Here is a 20,569-nt window from a genome sequence, read left to right on the forward strand (position 1 = left end):
CCCTCTGCCCCATTTGTCAATGCTCATCTTCTGCCCCTGATATTGCGGCAACATGTCATGCACTCCATGCACTTCAGAACCTTGTCATTCCAAGATTGATGATGAAATCATGGCTGTTTACCCTTTGGAAAGCTTAGTTATCAAGTGCAAGGTGACAAAAATATTTATCTAGAATGGTCTTCTGACCTTCTGTTCTCACAGAAGTTGGATAATTGGAAAACATGTGCAGTAATACAGTCTGCAGGGCTGCACAAGCAACCAAAGTCTGTGCTGTTTCTGAATGCAACCAACACAGAATGCAAAGCCCTTTTGGAGCACGAAAAGCATTGTTGGATATTCTCTTTTTTCCTGTAACACACAACAATGCTTTAAGTCAGGGACACAAGCTTGTGAACAGTTTCCCAGTGGCTGAGAATGCTCAGTATTTCTTCACTAAAATACCTCATTTTCCTTACCCACTGAAGGGAGGAGCTGAAACTTTCCAAAAGACAGTCCTGTTTGTGATTGCAGTACATCCAAAAAAGTTTTTCCCCCCAATCTTGCAGCTCACACCTGTCCAAGGCCTTACAGCCGGACCATTTAAAGCCTCCAGATACAATTCTTTGGCCTTCCAGTAGCTAAAGGGGCTACAGGAGAGCTGGAGAGGGACTTCTTACATGGGCAGATAGTTGTAGGGCAAAGGGGAAGAATGGCTTTAAATTGAAAGAGGGTAGGTTTAGATTGCACATTTGGAAGAAATTATTTACTGTGAGGTTGGTGAGACGCTGGCACAGGTTGCCCAGAGAAGTTGTAGATGCCCCATCCCTGGAACTGTTCAAAGCTAGGTTGGATGGGAGTCTGAGCAACTTGGTCTAGTGGGAGGTGTCTCTGCCAATGCAGAGGGGTTAAAAACAAATGTTCCTTAAGGTCCTTTCCAACTCCAGCCATTCTATGATTCCATGATTCCTTGATCCTATGAATACGTGAGCATACTGGCCCTGTGAAAGGCTTAGGTTGTAAACACTGCACTTGTTAGACTAAGAAGCTTAAAACACATTTTTTGAGACTAAAAAGGGATTGGCCCACACAGGTCTCCTTCAGGAACTTCTTTTTCTCATGCTTTTTGGGCAGCCTTCAGCTCTCAGTCAGCACCCAGCCCCCTCAGCCAGCTCAGTGCTGCAGGCACCAAGGACAGGAGGACAACTATTGAGCAGCTGTCATCACTGCCCATCTGACAGGATAAAAACCAGGGGGAACGAGCACTCCATGAGAAACATGAGGTTAGTTGATGCTTTGATGAAATTAATCCTTCTATCCCATTATGGTGTCCAATACCAGAGTGTGAGCAGGATTTGAGCTTGTGGGATGTAGCTTGTTGTTTCAGAGAGCTCATCCTTTTCTCTTGGCAGTAAAGTTGTTGGCCTCTACAAGAAACAGGCTGAACTATTCCTAAAAGTGGCAAAGCTAAGCTTGCCATGAGGAAAGTCTCTGCTACCAAAAATAAGATATTTTTTAGGAGTACTAGTGTGGAAGGTGAACCTTGGTTTGTGGAGAGAAATCAGATTCAACAACAGTTTATAATGGAGCTACAAAAACCAAGCACCTTGACGTCCTGGAAGAGTTAGGTGTTTAGTTCAAGCTGGTGCATGTATTGTAAGATCTAACTGGAACTTTCAAGACAAAAAATTCTCAGGATGTGAACAATCCAGTCTCTATTTTTATTACCGTGAGTTTAAGCTGAATTTTATACAGGGCCTGAAATGGGAGTACTGTTGGATCCTTGTACTCTCACTATGATATAAATATATAAGGGGCCCAGCAACATACAGACCTACTTTAGGATTGAAATTACTCTGAAAATTGTCCTTTAAGGCAAAATTGATTTTGTAATATGTGAGTTCTGTAGGGAACATTTTCCACTTTTTTTCTTTTTTACAGAGAGTGTGCAAGTTGGTCTCTATCTTTCACAAAATGGTATTTGATATGAGCTATTATTAGGTGAAAAAGATAATCTGTTCAGTGAAACATGCTCATTTTCTGGTCCTAAACTGTCTCTGCTCCCTAGAAGAAACAATGCCACAGTAATTCAGAACATGGGCTCTGCTAATGCTATGCTTCATGCACATATTTATCAATCTGATAATTATGCTTAAAATAAGGCAGGGAAATAAAAAAGGCTGACTGAGATAGAATTCTGATCAAATGCTAGAGGCAGATACAGTCCAGGTCTGCTAGCACAGAGTTTTACAAGAAAACAGAAAGATAAAATGCAATTTTACATTTTATTCAGTGCTGTTTATTCAGCTCTTTCTCCCTAAGAATCATTATCAATATGAAGTTATTTATGCTTCCATTTTTGATGGAACTTGGGCTTGGTCAGCAAATCTTTTCCAGAATACAGTATTCTTTCTTTTTTATATTTGCGCACAGATGTTTTAGGATAAGATATTGATTATCCTGCAAATGGACAAGCAGTTTCTTTTGAACCAAAGGGTTGTTTTCCTCATTGCAGTTCTAAACCACTTGCTGTTTTTTTAAACCTATTCAATCTCCTGGTTAAATTTCATCAGCTTCCCTTCAGGGTTGCTTTTTCTTGGCCTGTCCTCTCTCAAATCCTTAAAGCTGCAAAATTCCTGGGATATTTCACTATTCTATTAATGCTGCAGAGCTGAGACAACTAAGGGATAATTATGTGTGTGTGTGTTTCTTTCTATATATGTTTGAAAAATCTAATGATGCTGTGATACTGCCACTCAGTTATTATTGGTGATATGTTTTTGTGGTGGGCTGACCTTGGCTGGCCACCAGGTGCCTACTCAGCTGCACTTTTGCTATCCCTCCTCTACACATGGGTGAGAAAATAAGACAGGGTCACGATACAGACAGGGAGATCACTCACCAATTACAGTCAGGGGCAAAACAGATTCAACCTGGGGAAAATGAATTTAATTTATTGCCAATTAGAGTAGGATAGTGAGAAAAACAGACAAAACTAAAACACTTTCCCCCATCCCTCCTTCTTGCCAGGTTCAATTTCACTCCCTCACTCCTGACTCTTTTATTGAAGTAGGGAGGGAGGAATGGGGGATGGGGGCTCGTGGTGAGTCCATAACATTTCGTCTCTGCTGCTCCTTCCTCTGCTCTCTTCCCTTGCTCCATCATGGGGTCTCTCCTATGATGTACAGTTCTTCAAGAGCAGCTCCAGCATGGGTGCCCCAGTTTTCTAAAGATCTGTTTGTACTAGATACAGATAAATCTGGAAGATCATGAGTTTGAAAAGCAAAGGAAACACAGGGGACAGGGATGTGAGGGCTGAAATATCAGAAGAACACATATATATAAAAGTAAATAGATGCATTTTGTACATTTTTGACCCCACATGATCTGCATGATCACAGAGTAAATATGAGGCAGTAGTAGTTTTCTGAAGTTTCTGAGCTAGAAAATTCATTGCAAGCATTCCCTTATTTGTTTCCCAACTGCTGCAAATTTTTGTAATAGGCACCCTTATTTTTAAGTGAAAATGTGTGAATGAAAAAGAATCTTAGCACCTTCAGGCTTTGAGTGGTGAGGCAAAAATTGCTTTTGGCAGAAAAAAAAAGTTTGAACTAGGAAGAGATTTAACATCCAGAGGCTGCTGTTATAATAACCCACAAGTGTAACAATATCACACACAATCTAATGCCATCATCATTCTCTCCTACGTGGATGGTTGTGGGTGCAACTTTTGCCTTGTGGTGATAAACATGAATGTCAAGGTCTGTGAAGTTACATTCGTGTAAAAACTGTATCGTTGGATGCTGTCATTTAGAAAAATGATGAATGGACTTGCAATATTCTTTAAAAGTGTTTTTGAAGGAGGCTTGAGGCATAGCATCTGCTATAATCAGTGCTTCCTGAAATGACCCCCTTTATGAATGAGTGACAAAAGCACATGAAAGAAAAAGCATTTTGCATCTTACCTATTCTGTGACCTAGACTAACAGTTTTCCATTGCAGTACCCTACCCCATGCTTCTGGTCAGCGAGAATGAAGCACATTCCAACTCACGCATGGGAGTAAAGCAGCTGAGCAGGGTGCAGCATGGAGGGCTGCTCCCTCTCCTGGCGAGGGCTATCTAAGAGGCAGCACCCTGCCTCGCAGCACGCCCATCACTGTGTGCCCTGCAGCTTTACACCTCTTCCCTTTCCTTTTCTCTGTTTACGGTGGGGCTGTAATTGATTCCCGACTATTTCACACCTCCTTTCCCTTCCTGAGAAGTGGCTGAACAGCCTCCAGGCTCTGGTAGGACCCTGTCTCTCCCTCAAGCTGACGCTCATACATCAAATCCTTTGACAGGCCACTTCATAAATACAAATGTTGGAAGAATTTGGAGAATTTGATAAGCAACAAATGTTTGGCTTGGTTAAAATTTTAAGCTAACCAAACCAAGCTGAAAGTATTCACACCTGTTTTCCTCTTGTCTGAGGTATGTTCCAGGCTGAGCTATCAGTGTAAGACAAAGACCAACCAGCGAGCATAACATAGAGAGCAGTACAAATTGTTTTGATCTTTCAAGGAAGGACACTCTCAGATAACCAAGCAGGTGAAAATTCTGCTTTGCCTGAGGAGTTTTGAAGGTCTGGAAAACACTTTGTGTATTGGAGAGCCCAGGAGAGTCTGGAGGGAAAGTCAGCTAGGGAATGGTGACTCCAAGGGTACACATCATTTTGGGGCTAGACGTGGTTACCATGTTACTCCTTCTACATCCTGCATCACTAAAACCTCACATTGAGAGACACTAATTGAATGATGCAGATATCTGATTTCTGTAAACACAAAGCAAGTGAAATAAATAAAATTCTTGGCTAGTGTAAATTAGCTTAGCCTGAATGGCTTTAGCAGTTATGCAAAACTGAAGCAGGAGATCAGAGAATCTTTCCCAATATACAAAATATTAAGTAGTATTAATTTATTCATTAATTAGTAAATATTAAGTACATGTCAGGGTATGTGTATTATAAGACCATAATACAATAGCAGTATTCTGTTTTTATATTTTTAAAATTCAACCTCAAAATGGATAAAGTTGATGATATTTTGAGGATACCAGGTTTTATTAAAAAAAAAAAGAGTAATCCTTGCAGTATATGAAGCTCTATCTCAGTAATACTCTTTCCTATTTATGGCAAGTAGTCTATGTGGCAGCTCTTCAGAGCAGAACTGGAACAGGTCTCAGGTTGGGTGACACTGACATGCTTCTCTGACAAGATGAGCCACGCAAAAGTAGTGTCATTAAAAAGAATGTGCCATTTTCTGACACAACTGAATACAGGACTTTGCCTTCCAAAAACCAGAAAAAAAGTGCTCTACCTGGAACTTTTCTCATTTCTCTCAGAACTTCAATAAAAGCCCCCATGATTCCTCCCTGCTACCAAATTATTTTTGGCTTCTAAAACCATACTTTTCCCTTTAGCTTCTGATGATTAACTCTCCCTGTAAACTGCTTTGTAATACTCTGCATGGAGGACAGTATATAAAAATAAATTGCATTGAGCTTGATCCAAACCTCATTTGACTCAAAATTACACTGAGGTTTTGGGCTGCCTTTTTTTCTACCTCCACATTTCTAAGTCTGGCTGGCAAGCCAAATTATTTCTATTTGCTATCATAAAGGCTAAATAAAAGGGCAAACAACTCAATGCTTTTTCAATAAAATTCATGTTGTTATTTCAAAATGTAGTTCTCCTTTGTCAGTCCCCACCCCCATATACTCATTCACACACAAGGCCACTTGGGTTGCTCATGTCTTTGCATATTACAGTCTGCAGAAATTATGGAGTAAGGTTCTACCTCTTTTGGTAAACCTGATTGCTGAAGAAAGAGCAAGTCTGTTGGAAAATTAGCCTTTATTTACAACACTGACAGCAGTGAAAAGATGCAGCTTCGTGTTATTGCGTTGAGGTTATTACCTTCCTAGTAGCAAATCTCAGGACACCCAATTAAAGTTTAACTTGCAGTTTGCAACAAGCAGCCTGTAAAGTTTGCCGGAGAGGAGCTGCCATATTGTCATCTGATTATACTGCAAGAATAGTTTCTTGCATGCACTGAATTTTGCATACCATCAATGAACACAGAATGTGTGCGTCAGTGACTCATATAAACACAACAAAAAAAAAAGAAAATAAGATAGGACAATGTGTCTCTGCTACTATTGTTCCTAAACTGCGAGTTTTGCCTGTACATCAAATTAACAGTGGGGATTCTGGGGAAATCCAGCTCAGGAATAGAAGTTTCTTCTGTTCTGGTTTTGGCCCTGTATAAGGTGCACGGATGCCAGAGACTGGACAGTCTGTGTGGCCACCAAGGTGAGAGCTGTGCACCAGCTGTTTGGCAAAGGAGGTGCTCCATGGAGCCAAAAGATTTTTCTGAGACGATGAAGTGAAAAAAACCCCACAGTCTTAGTCTTATTATTTCACATATGCCTGCCCCTGCCACTGTGCAAGGAGCCCTTTGGAGGGTGGTTGGGGCTAATAATAATGTTCCTGTGGTGTGAAGGAGGGTGGGGATTAGCAGCACTTCATGAAGAAGTTCTTGTGCACTTGCTCTTACCCTGGAAAAATCTCAGGAAGAACATCCAGGATCCCTGGTGGAAACTCAGATACAGACAGTTAGAGAAAATGAATAAATTTCAGTTTTATGCCTAGGTTTACCCCACAGCTGCTCATTTCTCTGAGCAATTCAACAAGCGGCAAAAGCAGAAGAGCATCAGCAAGGATGCTGCACTGTTTCCCATGACTGCTCTGCTGCCTAGTCCCACCATGGCTGGGTCACCAGCTGATTGCACAGATAATATATCTGGTACTGCATGTGCAGAACTAAACATGGGTAATGCACTCTCACTTCTTTTTGCTACAGTTTGGGGTAGGACAGAGGGGAGAAAAGGGTTTCTTTTTATATCTTACAAGACTAAGAAATTCAGCGGAGGCAGTTTTTTACCGTGCCACTGCATTACTGTGAGAATCTTTACATCAGCCGTAATACAGTCCAACTTCTTCACAGTTCCAACTCTGTACACCATTAAACACAAATCATGGCCTCTAGAGATCCCCTTTTACAGAATGGAGAAGCAATTTAGCCTCCATAACATATCAGTCTCCCGCTTGTCCTGAAAAGGCTGTCAATTGTGCTGAATTATGTATAAAATCAATGTGAGGTGCTGTCTGCCAAAGATGGGTTGACATTAGCAATTTTATTTTCACTGAGGGGGGTCACAAGTCCCAAATCTTCAAGATCACAGAATAAGTGCTCATTCTCTCCCTACTTCTCTGGTTCTAAAATTATACCCCTTTTGACTCTTTTTAGAATAAAAAAAAAATTCACAATAAGATGCTGCTACTATGAAAAACCTCTTCAGTTGTCTGCAATGGGCAAATTTAGATATTGTTGTTGATGGGTTGCTATGGTAATCTGCCCTTTCTACCTACTTTCATTATAATCTCTGTTAAGTGGACATTCACAAACATTTTCTTTTTGTCAGGGATCCCACAATATTCAGTAAACAAAATTAATATTGTTATATTCAATTAACAAAAATTTACACTTAAGACTCACTAAGGATTTTCATGTAGTGGAGAAAATCTCCCCTGCAATAAGATGCATAAATATGCAGAAGCAAAACATGTTCATGTGAATTGAAAGGACAATTAACCTTGTGATGATCTTCAGAGAAGCCTGGTATTTTATTTGAGACTTAATATGAATGCTGTCCTTGCAAAATCACCATCACTGTGCAGGTGGCCCACAGACCTAAAATAAATACTTACACAGCATCTAGCTCATGACCCAGCATTTTACTTTATGTTTTTTCCTACTGTACTTATGCGTGGAGCAGTGTTAAAATCTAATTTCACAATATCATCTTCTCCCTCTCCTCTAGAATGGCAGCTGATCTGATATTCCTGTGGCAGCTACTAAAAGTCTGAGTGTCTAGTGGTCTTTGAGATCACCAGCCAACAAAATTGCCATCAAAATTCTCTTCCAAATACTCAGATCTGAAATAGATTTCTGTAAAAGCTCATTTCAACAGGGTCACCTGTCATCACAACACAGTCCAGAGTTCAGCAAACACAGCACCTTAGTGAATACAGTGAGTTATTACAAAATATGAAGTCATTAAACGACATTTTTCAAAATGAAGTCAACAGATAATTGATAACAACTTGGAATTGTTATGTCAGTCTCTATTTTCTGGAAGAAATATATTCATGCATACATTACTGGTGATTCAAGGTTGTTTATCTTCAAATGGTATCAAATATGGCTGCAGAAATAATACAGATGTAAACATTTCCCTGTGCTGAATGCCTGGGGGGATCCCCAATGGGAGCATCTTGGCTGACTCAGGAGCTTTGGGTCTGAATCCATTTTGGAAGGGCTGTGTTCTGCCACTCTCACTTACCTTCTGTAACACACTGCTCCACTATATATGTTGACACTACTCAATTTCAAAGGAAAAACATTTTTCATGAGAACTTGACCTGATGCACTGCTATTCAGCAAAAAGGATTGCTTTCCAGCCTCTGAAGGTCAAGCCTGAAGGCTAGGGCTCAAAAGGTTCCCTTGTGGTCATCAACCCATATGAAAATCTTATTGCCATTTAAGTCTTGCCTTCAAATAGCTGAAGGCTGAGTGGGAATGTCCAGAAAACAATTCCTTTTGTGAATAAATGCGAACGATTTATGAACTGTTTCCTTCACAATAAAATCTAGAGATTTCCACAAGACTTTAATGGAAAAACTCATTAGTTTCAAAATAATGGCATTCACTCAGCATATAAAACAACACAGCATAGCTCCTGAGCATAGGCTGGGGCTTTTTTACATCCCAAATAGTAGTTCAGGTGTTACAGTATTTTCTTAGGTATTTAATTAGTCATATCAAGAAGGAACAATGGGAAACACCAAAGTAACTAACTCTAAGTTAGAGTTTGGATTTAGACATTCTGCAGTCAGATAATTTGGTTTCTAGTCAGTGTGAACTTTTGCCACAAAAAATGGGAAGATCAAAAAACTTGGCAATAGCCTGCAATTCTTTGTTATGAAACATGACAGCAGAGCAGGTCTTTGAAGTTGCCTCTCCCATTCCATGAAGAGTTTTTAAGGGTTGGGTTGACTATTTTTGGTTGTTTTTCTTGTTTAGTTTCATTTTGCCCAAATGAGGAAAAATCAGTTAGCAGAAAGATAGGGTTCTGAATATTGCCTCCTGACTAAGTCAGTCTAAAAGACAAATTTTTGTTTATTTCTCAGTTTATCTCGAAATACCCTTACTGAGCAAACTGCTCTTTGTTAACTTCAAGTCAAAACATACCAGCAATGATTCTACATTTTTAGTGTAATTCCCTCTAATCATCCTAGCACACTGCTTGTTTTTATAACTGCTTCACACAATGCCACCAGTAATGAATGTTCTAGAATTGGAACATAATTTTGATTATCTGGCCATTACTTTTGATTTATGGCGCACAGAGACAGCTGGGTTTTTATAAGCTCACTCTGCAGTACTGCAGATAACAAATGTAATGTAACAATCAAACTTCTGTAATTTGGAACCCAGAACGGGTGGGCGCATGGAGCTGTCAGTCTGTGTGTACCTATACCCTACCAACACATTTTACCTTCAGAAGCAAGAGTATAAAAGTAATTTGCACAATCCTGCTATTCCTTATTCATACCCATAGCAAAATATGTTTTTTTCAGAATCAGTATTTAGGCTCTTTGGGAGGGAGAGAACCACCTGAAGGTGGTTTCATGAAGTTGCATAAATGTGTACCACCACGAGGTTTAAAAATGCATTAGTGCTTGAAAAAAAAGCCTCTCAAAATGAATATATTTTAAGAAATAGTCATAAATAAAATCCATTGTGAACAATGAAAAATCTAACTTTTTCCCTGGGTACAACACAGGAAAGTAGGAACTCTACAAGCATGTTCTCTATTAGGAGGGGAAAATAGCCAATTTAAAGAAGAAGAGGTTGGTCACTGTTTTTTCACAGAATATTGATTTAAGGTCTAAAAACAAGAGCAAAAGAGATTCTTACAAAAACTGAAAATGGGTAAGTAGAAATGGAAACAAAAGTGGAAGCATTTTCTCAACCCTGCCAAGAGAACTAAGAAAGTAGAATTTGCTTATGGAAGGCAAAAGGGTTTAAAAACTATATATTAGATGGGAAATGCAACAAGCAACAAGAATAATAAACCAGAGTTCATTCCCTTTTTTAATGAAAGACAAATGCTCTTAAGTATTTTCTGAAACATAGCTGGGGGAGAAGAATAAAGATGGAAGCAAATAGAAAATAATGACCATCTTGTTGAGGCAGTAAATGATTATAAAGGTGGCAAGGCATGCAGGAGATGATGTTGTGTGGGTGCATTCCATGGGCAGCTTTTTTGTGCTCAGAGAAGAGTGGCAAGAGATCTGCAATTATGCGTAAATCTTCTGAGAGGCGACAGTTACACACACAGGAATGCATTCTCTGCAGCCAGAGCAACAGGAGAGCAGCTCACTGAGCACACGTCCACCACCTCACCCCGGCTGATCTTTCCAAAAAGCTCTCTGGGTGGGGTTGCAGTGTCACGTTGTCACCACAGCATATGTTCCTCTGTGGCACAAATGTCAAGAGAGCACATAAATGTGAAATCTGATTATAACTGCCTACTGTATCACTGGCAATTGCTGCATTTTCAGATGTCCTAGAAGCACACAGAGGTTTCAGGGGTAAAATACAGTTCAGGACACTGAACTTTGAAAAGGAAGACAAAGCCTTCCCAGCTATTGCTGTGTGGAGAACACGTCCTCCAGCCTGCAGCAAAACAAGCAAAGCAAAACAAGACTTAAGACCTTGATTCTTTGTGGCTTGTAAACTGAAGGTTACATAAAACCTGGAGTGAGTTTTGGCACTGTTCAGCTACCTGGGTAAACTGAGGAGGAAAACTGGGAAAGCACAGTGCTGGAATGTAACCCACCAGGACAGGAAGCAGCACTGACACCAAGAATTCCAGAAAAGGGACATCTCCAAGTCCTCTGTTGCACCCAAAAAGATGTTTGGCCAGTACAGAGGCATAGGTTGGCTGAAGGGTCTTGCATTGATTCATCAAAGGGTCCCTCACAAATGGGATGCTCTTTCCCTGTGTGATGGAAAGCACCCTGGGTCCCTGTGGGGAACACTCAGCCCTTTTTCTTTAGCCTTTCTACCTCACTTCTATTTCCCAGCTGGGCTTTGTTGCTAAAGGGAAATATTTTTGTTATTCCTGTGACATATATTAAGTAAAGAGAAATTATCCTATGCTTTAAAGAAATTCCTAGGAAAGATCCTTGTCTAGAGAGAGACTAAACATTAAAGTTTATTTAAGCAAATGCAAAACAAATAAAAAATAAGGACACCATACAAATGTGGATCATCCCTGGCTTAAAATTGTGTATAAAATATACCACTGTGGATTAGGTATTTAAGCATTCGTCTGACTTTTCTGATTTTTATTTGACTAATAAATATTGACTAAGGTAAAAACTGGAACTTTGCTTTCACACTTCTGCACCAGAAAGGTAAATCTGCCAAAATCATGCAACCACTGCTAGCAGAAAGGTTCCTTAGGAAGGTGGGAGTAGTTGTATAAAGGAAGAATTGGCAGTGGCTTACATGAGACATCTCTAGTAACTACAGAAAGGTTTTAGAGACCTTTTTGGGGATTGTGTGTACCCAAAAGATATTTTCAGAAGATATTTTGAAGATGTCAGAAGATATTTTCCCTCGGGCGTTAAGGTGAATGGGACCATGACAAAGTAGATGTAAATATTCTGGGTAACATTTGTCTAGTCCAAAAAAGTACTGCATACCAGGAGAGAGAATTCCCAAGCAGCAGCCTTCACTTTGTTACTTTAGTACCAAAAGAACCACTTCAGAGTTCAACTACCTGGAGGGAGCATGGTGAGTACATTTTAGACTGTTACAGGATGATTATTAGCCTATATTCATCAGTATTTGGCAATCCCAGAGAAAATGCAGTAGGGCAGACCCATCTGCCATAAGGCCATTGGTATCCATTTCAAATGTTTATTTCCTGAAACCACTCTTCCCCACCTTTATCATCCCTAAAGCCGAGAAGGATATAGGCTATGAAAGACTAGAATCGAAAGAAAATACAAATTGCAGAAAGGCTGAAAGGTCAAAGTTGCTCAAGCCTCATTTCTTGCCAGTAACTTCCCTTGGATACAGTGTCTATAAAGTAGAGGTAATATATGCCACTACCAAATGCTTTTTACAAATTAGGCTGCCAAAATTTCCATTTTTCAAAAATATTGTAGGGCCCAAGCAACGTTCAGCAATCTTCCTCTCAGTGCAGCCCTCTGATTGGCATTGAAGCAGGTATCCTGTGTACAAAAACCTGGCTGCACATTTCTAGAATACGGATGAACCTGAAACTTGATGAAAGATGATCAGTTCAAACATCTTTTTTCTTCTTCTATAAGCAGTCGAGATGCATAAAATCTCTTTGTTCTGTTCAGCAGACCCAATGTTGAACTATCACTAGCTCTGAGAACTGTTGCTACAATTTCAAAGGAGCTGTAGAGCTGGCTGGCTGTCTGATCAAGATAAAGCTCCTAGAGCTGCGCAGAACAGCCAAGTGCTTACAAAAGATGACCTCTGTCCACTTCTAACAAAAAATTGTGCTATAGCCCAAACTGGGAATCTTTCACAGATCTCTCCCCCAGTGTGTCTTTTAACATTCAATGTCAATGAATAAAGTTCATTTAGCATTTTCAGTTTGTTGGTTCAAAGTAACAATAATAGATTATGCTTGAAATACATTTTTGCATAATTTTGTGTGCTAAAAGCTGTCTTCTGCTTATTTAACATGCACTGACAGTTTAAATTCTGCCCTTTATGAAAGTTGTCCTTACTTAACTATGCATGGTCAGACTTTATTTCCATGTCCTGATCTACATCCTTTGTTCTGTATATTACAAATTGAATTTGGAAATAGCTTAACAGTGCTTGTTGGTAACTTTGACACATTACTCAAAAATCAAGGCTATACTACAGCATTAAGTTATGGTTGCAAATGCATGATATAAATAATAGCCAGGTGTGCAGAAGCGGAAATAGTATATCCCAGCCTGAGAGGACTGCTACCTTTCATCAGGAGCAAAAAAAGGAGACATTCCTCATGCAGCGTTAACGCCCCCCATATCACATTTTGGGATTTACCTCCCAAAATCATATTATGTAAAATATGGTGTGAGTGCTGAGGAAGCACTGAAGTGGCATCAGTGACAAGCTTTCCCCCCAGATTAACTTGCTGCCAGAGCCTGGTTCCCCTCCCTGTCCACTGACAGCATTTCGTTGAGGCTCACACCGTTCACAATTAGGTCCTTAATGTCTGTAAATGCAGGCATTGAACCTGAGCAGATTGCTGCAAGAGAACAAAGACAGAACTGTACCTACTATGCTTGCTTTGTTTGCAAGTAAATCAAGGTAACAGGTCAGAAACACATTTACTAGTGACAAATCTCCTAATGGGGCTTTTTGATAGAGCTCCATGAACGTAAGCACCTCCTTGAAGGACATGATTTGATGTGCACTCAGGTTACCAGGGGCTTGTCTTCACTTCAGCACAAGAAAGTCCAGGCAGCAGAGGACTGCCACAATCTGCAATTTATTTATGCAACCTGCAGCATGATCACACATCCATTAAACTGTCAGTTTAGAAATTATGCAAGTTCTTATTTAGATAATGCACATTAAAACCAAAGAGCTAGCCATCACTGGGGAACTGAAAATTATGAATTCCCAGAAATCCCAGCACAGATCACTTTGCTTTTACCTGGGAACTTGCCTTCCAAATTTGTGCTGGGCTTTCTTCTACGTGCAGCTTGTTTTCAGTCTGGCAGTAGGAAATGCCAAATAAGCACACAGAACTTCTTAAAGAACTCAAACACATTTGGGGTACTTTTTATTTACTGCTGTCAGGGCTGCTCAGGTGGAAGAAAAAATGCCAAACCAAGCACCAGATCCAAAATTAGCATTTTATTCAGAACGTTGGGGTCAGAGGTGTATCATTCATATTCTGGTACACAATACAGAGGCAAAGCTGTTCTCAGAAGTCTCTCCAGTTTGAAAGCTCCTTCCCCCACCTCCCACCCCGAAAACATACTGGGTATTTTCTCGTGCCACCAGTATCAGGCCAACTCCCCCCCCCCCCCCCTTTTTTTTGGTACAAATTATGTAAAACTTTTTTGTGCTAAGAACTTTTCTCCCTCCCCAAACCAAAAAAATAATAAAAATAAAAATAAAAAAAATATTGAGTACTCTAACTACAGTTCAACAATTGAATCAATGTCACTTGTTTGCAACCTGTTTTGTAAATACTTTATCCATAAACGAAAGATATAAACATGCAAAAACCTGAATCCATAGTCCAAATAATACATACACGTGTTCTGAAGTTTCTGCACTTCTCCACAGGCTATGCCAATAAAACATTATGTACACATACCATTTTTTACAGTGAAGTGGGAAAAAAATACTAGAAATTAAAAAAAAAAAACAAAAAACCAAAACGTGTACATGGATTAAGACCAAAATGTGTCTAACATTCTAGCATAAGGAAAAAAAAATCAATTCTGCTACAAACTGGTGATATGAAAACTCCCTTTATTTGCAACCAGCTGCATAATTTTTAGAATTTTAGTGAAAAAAGTCCCCTAACATCTAAAACTAGAAGTAATGTACATTGTTCCACCTCATGGTCCTCTCTCCCAGAAAATAAAATTGTTCCATGAGGATTTTTTTGTTTATTTTTAATCTCCTTATTTTAATAAAAGCAATGCGATGTAACAAAAGCATTGTGAAGTATATTGTGTTTAACCTTACTCCTCCCCACCCCAACATATTTTGTCTCTTTAATGCATCATTTCACAAATCAGTACCATTAAAGCCTTAAACATAAAACTAATTCCGATCTGAAAAAGGTACAAAAAGGCACATAAAATCCCAGTGCTTCTGTACTGTAAAATTCAAGTGTAACTGAGCTCAATATTTTTTTTCCAAACAGCATTGGATCACTGATATTCCACGGAGCCCAAATTGGTTTGCAGCCTAAGCCAAAGCCTTCAGCAAGCACTTGTGCTAGTAGACTACAAAGTTAAAGCCTAGCTTCTGTATGCTTTTGGGGAATATCAGTTGAAATGTTTGTACTTGTCCAAAACCAAAGTTCACTTTGAAGTTCAGTCATCACCTCCACCGTACATGTCAGCAAGTTTCTTGAAACGTGGGCCCCAGTCATTTAGGTAGTCATAGTCTTGCTCACCACCGCTACTTGAGGAGTTAAGAGAGCTCAAGGATCCAGCAGTGGAGCCGCTTCCTTCGTAGTCAAAGACTAAGAGGGAGTCATACGGTGGGGCTGTAGGGTCATTGTCAGCTGCTTTAAGTCCCTGCAAGAAGGAGAGGGGAAAAAAGAAGATGAAGTTCTGTATCTGAGAGCGAGACAAAAGCATTTCCAGAATATCTGCAGTGCAGTTATCTATCAAGCACCACTTGAGAAAACAAAGTTCTTCCTCTCCTGCCATTCAGTGAAAAACAGGATTTGCATTTTACTCCTTTTAGAATGGCCAGGTTTCCAGCATTGCAGCACTGGACATTTTAAACGTAGCCGCAATCACAGCCCTGAGTCAAAACCTCAAGAGAGTCATGGCACTGGGACTGAAGCTAGTAAATAAACAGTTTCAAAGATACACAGCTCACAACCTGTGCCAGGGGCAATGTGGGAATGGTTAGACAGATGAGGAAGGAGAAATAAACATGTTTGCAGAGATTCAATTCAACAGCCATCTCACTTGGTCAACAGCATATCCACTGACTTTTCTGGCCTGCAGTCCATCTGCACGTGCCAAAATCCATATTTAGTTAGTCCTGTAAACTCATGTACCTCTAGGCTGCTGTGAGAAAAATATATGGTATGTTGTCTTAAGCCTTTTATGTTTTGCCACATCCACCCATGAAATCCACCTGCTCTTCAGAAAATACACAGTGACATCAAAGCTGAATACAAGATGATGACTGTTTTTGTTTCCTCTTTCCAAAGTACTGAAGTTACCAACACACGAACAGTGGGCCATCAGCATTTTTACATTTCCAGTCTATGGAGTTGAATAGACAAAATTAAAAGCAACACAAAATGAATTGGAGGAAATGCTGGGGAATTGAAGAGGAAAAGCCAAGAAAGAACCACACTTCTTCCAGAGAAAAGCCTCTACATTCTCTATTTTGTTACGTAAGTCCAAACCTAAGTGCTTATATGAGTAACTAACTTTAGAATATGAGACAATTTCTCTGTGCTTATCTGGGGAAGATTTACAATCTGAATATAAAAGCCTGAAGCCAAAAAGCCCTCTTATGATTTGTATTTTTTTTAACCTCATAGTTTCCTCCATGGGATTAGCAACTCTCCTTTAAGACCTTCCATTTTGAATAGGATCTACTCTGGCAGCCACTGACAGGGGATAATGCATCTTCCAGAATTCCGTAAGGCTGTGCTAGGATTTTAAACTGCTCACTATTAATTTTTAGCAGTGATATCTGTGCAGGTTTTACTTTTAATTTTTAATGTTTATTTATTTTAAAAATGGCATTATTATACTCCTAGTTATTTGAAGGAATGAGTGTGCCTCCTTCAAGTTATCTAAATATTCTGGTTTTAGAAAAGTACTCTCAACTGTGTTTTGTCCAAATATGACAAAATGGAACCAGAAGCTGATTTTTCTTCTACAAATATGTATTATGGAGTACATACATATTAAACCCATTAATTAAAGCATTTGGCATTGATAAGGTAGAAGTGAATCCTGGTTCTTTATTATCTATTTAAGTAATTCAGAATTGTGCAAAATGTACATAAAATAATCTCCAAATCAGTGGTGGGAAAGCCCAGCATATTTATCAACCCAGTGACCTCTAATCAAGAAGAAATTTTGACCTTGAAATGATCATTTCATGTGGTATAACAACATCAAGCAGGTCATTAATAGCCTGCATTAAAAGTGCAATTTTGAATTATGAGATAAGAATAATTGGTGATGCTTGTTATCTCTCTCTGGCATTTTCAAACCTGATGGCCATAAGAAGCAAAGAAGATGTGAGATTTTGAAAACGCAACAGCGAGGGTTGGAAGACATCCCTTATCCAGCTTCCAAGGGGCAAGTTCTAAGGCTTTCTCTTATTTTCTGCTGCTGAAGCACAAAGACAACTTTACTTCTTAGGCAGTAACTGGCCTCATGGTATTCAGATCTTTCCTTAAGCCTGCTTGGGGTGACAGACACCCACGTGTTTGGAACGCAGGTGACAGGGAAGGAGAATAAATGCCAGCAGAGGTTAAGGAGTGCTGAGGTACGAATGCCAGCTATCCATGTGTGAAAGTCATTTAGAAAGTTGGTTTGGAGACAAAATGTTATTTCCCTGCAGTTCTGCCTACTAATAGCCAGCCAACCATGGGATACCAATTTATTTTAAAAAATCAGTGAACAAAACATTTTCCTACAGCACAGCAAAAATTCTGATACCTATCAGTCATCCATGACAAGGCAGAAGGCAGCCTCTTTCCATCTGTTTTTCCAAAGGGGAAGTTGTAATATTTTTTTCAATTTGCTGCTGCTATCATGATAGCATTTCAGAAAAGGAAACTGGTTTTGAGTTACTGACTTACAAGATAGGATCTCACTAACAAATTCACTTTCTCAAAGGTTGTGCTGGCGGTGGAATCCATTTCATTCAGAGAACATAGCTACGGGTCATGTTTTGGAAGTATTGATTCAACTGCACAGCACAAGTTACACTGACATTTTCACCTATCTTCTGGTTCACAGTGTAATGACTGAACTTAGCGTCTAACTCTTCAAATGACAAGATTTCTGCTATATTTGTGTCACAAGTTACATACTAAAATGACAGAGAAGCACTACAATGTTTTCTCTTTCCCTCTGCTAAGCTGGTATTTCGAGCATACCCAGTGTATAGTGCTGCTCTTTGTTGTTGGGTTCTACGGCATGCCAGACAGCCCTGGCAGTGCCATCAGCTTAGAAGCTCCCTTTGGTTTCAGCACTGCCACCTTATTTCTTTTAATATGCTGTCCCTTTCAGTGGGTGGAGGCAGTGTGGATATATAACCTGCTGCACCTGCACAACCAAAAAGACAACAAATGGCTGCCTGGAGTGGCTTCTGCTGATTTTGTTGCCAAGGCATTCATTGTCAGTCACTTCTGAAAAGAGATCTCAGTTTTTACTAGATGTGTTCAAGAACCTTAGAGAAACAGAGCTGTTACAGTTACTTGGTTTACAGTTTCCTGATCTGAAAACGTGAAGTTTTCATCAGAGTGAGAAGCTCATTCAACAACAGAATTTCTGGGGCACATCCTCAGGAGCAGGGGAACCTGCTGGGACAGTGAATTGTCACATTTCTTTACATGTGCTACACCACCAGTGCACAACAAGCAGTCACAGAAGAGCCACAGCAATAAAGAGGCCAGAGAAACCTTGGACAGGCTCACTTATTTCCTTTTCCTCTTTTATATATAGTAGAGCTTTCACTAAGGAGGTGATAAAGGGCAGAACTGGAGAAATTACAGGGCCTTGGCTGAGGAACAACAGTAAACATGCCTTAATACAGGCAAGCATTTAATACAGGCATTTCTCTCAAGTTAAAGGAAAGCAACCCTCTCAAATCTTGAACTAACATGGAACATTACAAAATCTAATGCTTCTATTTTCATTAATCCTACTACCTAATCAGATTCAGCAGACTTTTGATGAGAAGGAGTGGAAGAACTGAGACCTTCAGGGAAATACAAAAAACAAATTGGTTTATACCTGGAACCATCGAGGGAGTCCATTTTGCATGGAGGTGCACTGTATCAATAACCATTTACTAAGAATGCATTGAGGGTCCTCCATGTCTCCATGGGATGAGACCTTTAGTTTGCAATTTAAATTTAGTTTACCTCAGGCTATGTCCTCTATTGATTATAATAAATATATTCTTAGCCACAAATTCTCCACCACAATATCACTTGCTTGAGATTTCTAGGGACAATACAGGTGGGTTTTGAAAACAGGATTAACAAAACTATTTCAAACTGGTCTAATTTATACTGTCCTGCAAATCTTGACTATTCTAAGTGTTAATTATGCTCCACACTCTGCAGGTTAGGCTTTGAAAGGCTCAAAATGGAAAACAAAGTCTACAGAGGATTCTTAACAACACATGACTTATTTCACTGTCTTGTTTGTACACTGGACTGGAAGAAAAGGAGGTTTTTCACTTTCCCTCTTAGATTACAGATTCATCTATTGAAACAGACAAAACAAGAAAGTCCCCGAGGTCATTTAGCTTATGCTTGCAAAACCTATTTTGACTATCAGACACCTCTGTAACCTTCCTATTTTAAACAGTTCATAGCTTTGCATGTGCTATCTCAACTTTGTGTTATAAAAATGCATGACTTTTTATTGTAATTCTAACTTGTTTTTCAACAGAGAAGTCACCAGAACACGACAAAATACTCTTACTTATGTACGTCTCGTTGAGTTAAGTAGGTTTAATACAAGGGATGACAGGTAGAAAATAATATACCAGAAGCAAGAGAATACTTCTGAAAGGAAAAAACCTAAATGACCCACTAGATATTTTTTTTTTTGCTTTTTGTTTCTATGACTCTGTAAGGAAAATAAGAAGAAAACCCCCATGGCTTGCTTGGAAATGGGAGCTAGACCCTCCAGTATGTGAAATCAATTTTCTGTCAAAAGCTAAAGTAATTCAGAAGCTAATCTGAACAGTGTGTCTGAGGTGCTGGTGAGCATTCAACAGATTAAATGAATTTCCACATGTGGACCAGCATCCCAAAAGACCATACTGACCCACATCTCCTGGAATAGGGTCAAGTCCTCCAAAAGATTGGACTGATCTCCAAAAGTGTTGCATCTTTTCAAACCAGGGAGCTAGTGCAGACTTTTCTACTGAAGTGCTGACAATTCAAAAGCAGCCTCTCCCTGCTCAGCTAGGGACTGGGCTAGTTTGGTGGGTGGTTTGGGTTAGAGATGCCCAAGGGAAGAATTACATCTAATAATATTGAAGCTGGATGCAGAGAGATATGAACTTTGCTCTTTCTTATCTTGCTATGTTGTTTCCACAGCTCAGCTTATCTTCTGTAGGAACTGCCTTAAGAAATGTCTGGTACAGGCTTTACTCAAGATATTTTTTCAATTTACCTCAAGTAAAACTGAGAGAAACTTACCAAGTTTCTTGGGTTTAATCACACCAGGACTGCAGGTGCAATTTTCTGGAGAGTCTGAAAACCTGTGCAGCCTGAAAATTTATACTCTAGACACTGATAATTTTGAAATTTAACTGTAACAATCTCCATAGGAATACTCCTATGAAAGACAGACCCATTTTCTCCCACACCCAGCAGACAATTTAGAATCACATCTGTCATGGGAAATTTTTTACAGAAAACACAAATTAAGCTGACACTATTTTAGAGAAATAAAATGCCTATTTTGCT

The 20,569-nt window shown here is 39.5% G+C and overlaps 1 protein-coding gene across 1 annotated transcript in view; it reads right to left on the reverse strand.

Annotated features, from left to right (window-relative positions):
- Positions 1 to 14,028: 14,028 nt before the first annotated feature.
- The window catches only part of CDH2 (cadherin 2), a 114,237-nt gene continuing 107,696 nt past the window's right edge, over positions 14,029 to 20,569 (reverse strand). Inside the window, exon 16 of the mRNA XM_030969817.1 lies at positions 14,029 to 15,449. Coding sequence (XP_030825677.1) covers positions 15,243 to 15,449 — 207 coding nt within the window. The 3' untranslated portion in view covers positions 14,029 to 15,242. The remainder of the gene's footprint in view (positions 15,450 to 20,569) is intronic.

Source organism: Camarhynchus parvulus, chromosome 2, assembly GCF_901933205.1.
Source record: "Camarhynchus parvulus chromosome 2, STF_HiC, whole genome shotgun sequence".
NCBI lineage: Eukaryota > Metazoa > Chordata > Aves > Passeriformes > Thraupidae > Camarhynchus > Camarhynchus parvulus.